The 7218-nt window shown below is 65.4% G+C and overlaps 2 protein-coding genes across 2 annotated transcripts; both read left to right on the top strand.

Moving 5' to 3' along the window:
• Positions 1-1367: 1367 nt before the first annotated feature.
• Positions 1368-4269, top strand: EMIHUDRAFT_224272 (hypothetical protein; the record flags this gene model as incomplete). The annotated part of the gene is made up of 2 exons (XM_005791198.1): positions 1368-3721; positions 4161-4269. The coding sequence occupies 2 exons, from the start codon at positions 1368-1370 to the stop codon at positions 4267-4269; spliced, it is 2463 nt and encodes an 820-aa protein (XP_005791255.1).
• A 541-nt stretch (positions 4270-4810) lies between these two features.
• Positions 4811-6458, top strand: EMIHUDRAFT_440049 (hypothetical protein). The gene is made up of 2 exons (XM_005791197.1): positions 4811-4954; positions 5019-6458. Exons 1-2 carry the CDS (start codon positions 4822-4824, stop codon positions 6071-6073), a joined length of 1188 nt encoding a protein of 395 aa, XP_005791254.1. The 5' UTR covers positions 4811-4821; the 3' UTR covers positions 6074-6458.
• Positions 6459-7218: the final 760 nt, after the last annotated feature.

Genomic DNA, 7218 nt, shown 5'->3' with positions numbered 1-7218 from the left:
TGATAGGAGGGTGATAAACGACCATAACACCGGCCATCGGACCCCTCCACCCCCCCAAACACAGTCCAAACCGGCCCCGGCGGCCGCCGTGCAGGAGGCCGCCGGGGCGCACCAAACGGCCCTTCACGTCTGCCCCGCGGGCCACCTCGGCCCGTCCCGGTGGCACGGGTGCCGCCGCGCACCCGACCGACGCCCCCGGCCCGCCAGCTCCCGCTCTGGGGGGCTTCACCTCCGCCAGCGAGCCGCAGCGCGCCCCCCTTTCGCGCTCCGCGGCCGCGCGCCCGAGAAGTGGCCGAAGGGCGACCTACGCGGCCCTAAAATCACGACTAGAAGCGCCGCCCTCCAGCAGGCAGCTTGCCCGCCGCGCGCCGCGCGCCGCCGCAGCCCCCGGCCGGCGCTGGAAGGGCTATGCCGGCCGGTAGCCGCCGTCGCGCCGCCCGGCGGCCGCGTGGGCCGCAGCGGTTGGGGCGGCGGCGCCAGGACGCCCCGAGCGGAGCTGTGAAGAGCCTGGGGCGCGGGGTGGGGGTCGGGGAGGGCGACGTGGGCGATGGTGGTGGCGTGGGCGCGCGGGGCCGGCGTGTGGGGGCGCGGGGAGGTCGGTGTGGTGTGTGGGAGGTGGGGGAATCCCGAATACGTCAGAAGTATGTGGTACGTAGAGGGGCGCAGCGGCGGGCAGGCGCGTGGTCAGGCGCCCGGGCGGGCAATCGTCCGACATGACCCGAGATTACCCGAGATTACCCGACACGACCCGAGATCACCCGAGATTAACGGAGATTACCCGAGACGACCTGAGGCGACCCGAGATCACCCGAGATTACAGGAGATTACCCGAAACGATCCGAGATGACCCGAGATGACCCGAGATGACCCCCTAGATCACCCGAGATTACTGTAGATTACCCGAGACGATCCGAGATCACCCGGGATTACCGGAGGTTACCTGAAACGACCCGAGATGACCCGAGATGACCCAAGATGACCCGAGACGACCCGAGACGACCCGAGATCACTCGGGATTGCCCAAGATTATCCAAGCCTGAGGTTACCCGAGCTCGAGATTACTCCACACGACTGGTAATTATATACGGACATATTACCTGTGAAGGACCGAGGTGTGAATAGCCTTCATTAACTAATAATTAGGTGTTTGCCGGGTGATGATGTCGTTCAGGTTTGTGCTTGCCGCTTTCGTCTGTCGCGCTGCGCAGGTGGTTGTTGATGCCCATTCGCCGCACGATGTTGTCGAGGCGTTGAGTTTTGTGGGAGATACGGTGATTGTTCGCTCACGAGACGAACTTTTGAGGTCCTCCGATGGCGGTCACAGTTGGGAGTGGATCAGGACGGTCGGAGGCCAAACGACCGCGGTGATGTCGCCGGGGTACAACCAAGACTCGACGGTGTACCTTTCTGAAGGCGGTCGATTTTTGCGGTCGGAAGACGGCGGGGCCCATTGGTTTGATCAGTTCCGACTTTGTGATCGGGGCGGCGGGCCGCGCGATTTCGTGGCGCAGAGGCCTGGGGGTCGCATTTCCATCGCCCAGGACTCCAACTTCCAGCTCCGCCGCGGCAGGGTGGGTGGGCCGTACGAACTCATGAACATGCCGCCTTCTACTAAAGAGGAGTGCTTCGCGCTTGGAGCTGACAACGAAGGCTTCTACGTCGGGTCGCCTTCTACCGGAGAGATGTGGCGCTCAAGGTGGAGCTGGGGCTGGGAGCCGCTCGCGACCGTTTCAGAGGGTTTTGTCACGAGGATTTCGGCGGATTTTAACGGGTATTTATACGTCATTGGTGACCAAGAAGACCTCGTGACTCGCGTCGGCAATTCAGACGGGTCTCTGACCGCCGTCAAGTTGCCCGAAGCCGAGGCCAAAGTCGACGACTCCAAACCGACCACTCCCTTGTCGGTCGCGGCGCACTCTCCGAATGGCGTTGAGACAACAACTTTATACGTTCTTCGGAGGAACGTCAGGTCGGTGTTAGTCACTTCAGATTTCGGCGCGACTTGGATCGTCGAAAGCATCGACAACGGCGACTTCGAGAGCAACCTCGGCGACGTCCAGCCGGCGGAGACGTTCGATTTGGAAGAATTCACGCACGTAGTGGCGGATCCCACAAGGCAGACCGCATACTTAGGAGCGTACGCTGGCGTGTGGAAGACGGACAACATGCGCGACTTCTCTTACTTAGACACCGTGCGGCAATCGATTTACAGCATCTGGGCCGTCGCCGACGTTCAGGTGACGATTTGCACGTATGCCGCCGGCTGCTGGCACGGTGATTTGAATGTGACAGAGTTACATGATGGGTCGTCGATGGCGTTCCTAGAGAAAATCCCGTCGTACACGACGTCCCAAACTGCGACCCGCTTGCAGCTCCGAAAGAACCAGGAATCCTACAACACCGTCGCGCAGTCGCCGAGCGGGGAGTTTGCTTTAAGATATGTCCCCAGAGCGCAGCAGGGCGTCCGGGCGCTTCAGCGAGTCGACGGCGACTTGTTTACGGAAGACAACTACGAGACGTTACCGGATTTACCTCTCATCGACCCGAACAGAGGCTTTAATTCCGAGTCGCTCCAGAAAATAGAGTACGCCTCTGACACGCACATCTACGGCTGCGGCTTCAACCACGGCGTTTTGGAATCGATCGATGGGGGCTTCACTTGGGCTCGGATTTGGGAAGGCAACGGCGGCGACGTCGTCGATGTGAAACTCTCGCCCAGTTTTCAACAAGACTCCACAATAGTCACGCTAGTGAGGGACATCAACGACGAACAGCGCGTGCGGATCTACCAAAGCACCGACAGCGGCCTCAGCTGGTCGCAGATTTCAGACGTGAGATTTTGGCCGAACGTCGCCTTCGCGAGGGATGCCAACGGAGACCCGATAGTCGTCGCCCTCCAAACTTCCGGCAAGGGCATGGACGGCGAGCTTTTTGCGTATGATGGCTCCGAATTCCGCCGCGTCGGCCGCCAGCAAGTGAGTCAACGCAAACTGAAATTCGGCTTGGACGGACTCCACGTTTCGCCGACCGGTCTCCTCTGCGCGTCGTACGTCGAGGGCGGCCTCGTCTGCGGCGAGTTGGACGCCGAGTACAATTTCATCAACAAAGTCCACTCCATCCCGACGCCCTTCGCCAGGGACGACGCCAACGCGGAACTCCCGCCGAAATTCTGGCGCGCGGGGTCTAGCATCCAGCAACTTCCCATCAGAGGCTTCAACGGCAAACTCGCCTTCTCTCCGAACTTCGCAAACGACCACGCCCTCTTCGCCGCCAGCCACTACGCGTTGTACTTCTCAGGCGACGAAGGACGCACCTTCCGCAAGGTCTTCGAACTCCCGTGGCAAGCGCCGCTCGTCGACGAGTGCTGCTCGCCGGCAGCGACGCCGCCGCCACCTGCGCCGCCTGCGGGCTCGCCACGTTACGTGGCGTGTGGCAGGACTGGCCGGTGCGACGAGAGCGACCGGTGGGCGGCTCCGTCCGAGAAGCACGAGGTGCGGTGTTGCTCCGACTCGCGAATCGACGGCTGGAAGAAGAAAGATGGGTGCTCCGTGTGGAGCGAGTCCGACGACGATGAGATGGGAGGCAAGTGCCACCACAACAAGAACTTTGCACAGGCCTCGACCATCTGCGAGGACGCGGGCGCACGCCTGTGTACTCGGGCGGAGCTGCAGGGGAATTGCGCACGCCGGTCAGGCTGCGGCCACGACCGCGATCTGATCTGGTCAGGCACGGAGAGCGAGGCGGCCGCCCCCCCGCCGTCGGCTGTTCCACCGCCGCCCTCCTCGGCTGCTCCGCCGCCGCCCTCCTCGGCTGCTCCGCCGCCGCCCTCCTCGGCTGCTCCGCCGCCGCCCGTCGCCGTTGCACCATAATAGTAGCACACACACACTGCGGCGATGTGCGGACACCGCCGCCGCCGCCGCCCCAAAATAGAACACGGATTAAACAACGCCACCTTCCCACCCCTTCGTGTGACGACTGCTCACCATATGATCGTTCTTCTTGTCGAAGAACAACCTAAAGAACAACAAGCAACGACGCCCATCCTCCCCGACCGCTGCTGTTGTCTCCTGACTTTAAACGACTGCTACTCGCCGTTTTTGGGACATCCGCTGTTGCCGCGACTCTTCGCCCGCGTGTTCGTTCCGAGGCACCTGCGGCAGGGCAGAGTACCTCGGCCCAGCAAGTTGGCCACCGGAAGAGTTCGCAAGCGCGATGGACAGCGCAAGATGTCTTCGTTGCACGCGAAGTTCCCCGTGCTGCTGGAGCTAGGGCGGACTCTGCCTACCAAGTCCACTCGCTGCATGGCGCGCCCCTTTCGCCGCGCGAGCTCGGCGCAGCCGCATCACCGCGTTGCTATAGCTCGTGTCCGCGCGGAAGCGGCCTGGCGCCGTGCTTCCTGCCCAGTAGAGGTTCTCACCAGCGTTGGGGCGGTCGGCCTGCGGTGAATGGCCGAGGGGCAGCTGTCGGCGTACTCCTGCGCTGCAGCCGCGAGGGTACTGCTGTAGACGACGTTTGGCGTGTCACAGTGCAGCATACGCATGTCATTGTGACCCTCGATGTAGGTAGCCTCGGCAGCCATCGGCGGCTGGGGTGGGGAGAACGATGGCGACGGCGATGGCGTCGGCGCAGCGCACACCGGTCCGTCCACACGCAGAAAGAATCTAGCGTTGCCAGGGGGCGTCCCGATGTTGTAGCAGCCGGCGCTAGATGTCTTGACGTAGCCAAGACAATCGCAGGGGGGTGCCCGCCAGCGGGCGCAGCGGCGCCGGGGAGGGGGAGAGCCGCGGCCATCCCATTGAAGAAGAAGGAGGCGTCGAACGGATGTTGTATATGCGGCTGCCTCTCGCTCCTTCTGCACACCACACAGCTGCTGCGCTCGTGGCTGCCGCCATCGTGACAATCTCGACCTCGGGTCCGGCCACCGCGCTCGATCTTGCTGCGCCGGACGTTTCCGGTGCGGCTTCACTTTGCGGCCTAGGTTTGCGGCTGTGCTTGGCACACATCCAGATCAACATTAGGCGTGGCCTCGTCGTTTGCCGCACGCATTCAGAGCAATATCCAGAAGGGCGACTTCCAGGAGCGTAACGCGCGCTTTCAAGAGCGGCTCGGTGACATCCAATCGACGGCGGCGGCGCTGAAGGAGATGGACGCGGCGGCTCTTCAGCAGCAGACCAAGGAGGCGCTCAGCTCGTCTGCGGCGCAGTACATGCCAAAGGTCGACGCTGGCTCCATCACGGGTGCGGCGCGCCCTGTCGACGTCGCGGCCAAGGCGACCGCCGCAAAGGAGGCGCTGGCGGCGGCGGCCGAGCGGAACCTTGCTTCCCTCTCCACCGACTACGAGGCCAAGGCGGCGCGAACGGCCGAGGCGACGGCGAAGCTCTCCGCCGGCGTCGCAGAGACGTCGGCGGCGACCTCGTCGACAGTGCGCGGCAACCTCGGCCGTTCCTTCGACGAGCTTCGCAGCGACGCGGCCTACACGCCCGCGAGGTTGAGCAAGGCCGCCGCCAAGGCCGCCGAGGCGACCGAAAGCCTTGCGTCCGCGCCAGAGGCGGCAAGGGAGGCGACGGCGCAGCTGGCCGAGACGACAGCCTCTTCTGCACAGGCTGCGGCCGCCAAGGCCGCGGCGGTCGCGGCGCGGTCGGCCGAGCTGGCGCAGGACGCAGCCGGCCGCACCGCCGCCTCGGTCAAGGCTCCAGACATCGACGCGCCCGATGTGGACGTCGCGGGCAAGGCGGCCGCCGCAAAAGAGGCGCTGGCGGCGGCGGGGGAGCGAAACCTGGCCTCCCTCTCCGCCGACTACGACGCGCGCGCGTCTCGCACCGCCGCGGGCGTCGCGCGCATCGCCACCGCCGCAGCCACCACCGCGGCTGCGGCGCCGTCGGTACTTCCGGCCGTCGACGCGTCGGACCTCGGCGAAGCCACCAGCGACGCGGCGGCGGCGCTCGGGGAGGCGGCCAAGGAGTCCGCGACCGCGTTTGCCGCGCGCGTGCAGGACAACGTCGGCAAGACTGACTTTGCCGCGCGCAACGCGCGCCTGCAGGAGCGGGTGGCGGGTGCCCTCGCGCAGCCCTGATGGCGGACCATGGTGGGTCCGGCGCCACGTGCGCTGTTCAAGCGCAGAGCAGCAGGTCGGTCCCCTCCTCCTGCTGCAGCGATGTGCTTGATTGACGCACTGGTCGATCGACCACTTTGGCTATCCTCGTGCGCCTGCTCGTACGCCTCGTAAGAGCTGGCGCACAAGGGCTCTTGTGTGCCTTTCCGCGTTGGGTGCCCCGTGCCTGTGCCCCATGTCTCCACGCTACTTAGTTTGTGCGACACCCCTCCCCTTGCGCTCCCCTCCCTCCTTCCCGTGTCCCGGCCAACGCCATGTGATCGCAGTCCCCGCCCCCCGGTAGAGCGTGTGTATGCGGCGCCTGTGGCAAGTGCCGCGTTCGAATCGCCTTAAAATAAAGCAAGGCAGTTGGAGCAGTGAATAGAAATTTACTCTCGTGAGCTGTGAACAGACGCACTTGCCTTCGGGGGCAAGTACTCTCAGGGGATTGATGCCCTGAATGGGGCGGCTCAAGGCGATTTGAGATGCGGGCGCCGCCGCCTCCCGGCGGCCAGCCTGATGCCCTCGGGCGCCGCGCCTCGGGATCTGGGTCTAGTCCGAGGTGGCACGCTCGGCGAATCGGGCGCGGAGGCGACACGCGCGCCCGCTCGGCGCCGAGGTGACCTGGCGCTCGACGCCCTCGTTCAAGCGTCATATCGGGCACATCACTGCCTCACGCGCTCCCGCTGCCGCTGTTAGGCTACCTGAGCTAGAGCTCATGATAGTACGACCTCGCCGACAAGCTACACGCGCTGCTCCGCGCGCAGGTGCCGCGACACGCCCTGCCACCGCCCGGCGTCGAGCGGCGTCGCTCGCGCTCTCCACACACACACAGCCGCGCGCGCGCTCTGTGTACTCCCGACGCACACACCCGCGCCCGCGCACACCACTCTCGCGCCCGCTACGCTTGTCCGCGAGCGGCGAGCGCTGCGCGCCGCGACGCGTCGGCAGCCGCGGCGCCGTGTGACGCAGCGCAGCCCGGCCGCGCACCACAGGTGCAGGTGCTCTCCCTCGTCGATCGCTCGCCGCGGCGGCAGCGACGCGCCCCGCGGCGGCCGCGCGGATAGCGCGCCGGCCGGCGCGCGCGGCGGCCGCGCCTGCGCGGGGCGGCGCGGCGCGTCCGGCAG

This window comes from Emiliania huxleyi (assembly GCF_000372725.1).
Source record: "Emiliania huxleyi CCMP1516 unplaced genomic scaffold EMIHUscaffold_115, whole genome shotgun sequence".
In the NCBI taxonomy this organism is placed as follows: Eukaryota; Haptophyta; order Isochrysidales; family Noelaerhabdaceae; genus Emiliania; species Emiliania huxleyi.
The sequence above is the reverse complement of the archived record's forward strand: the minus strand, read 5'-3'. Positions and strand labels throughout refer to the sequence as shown.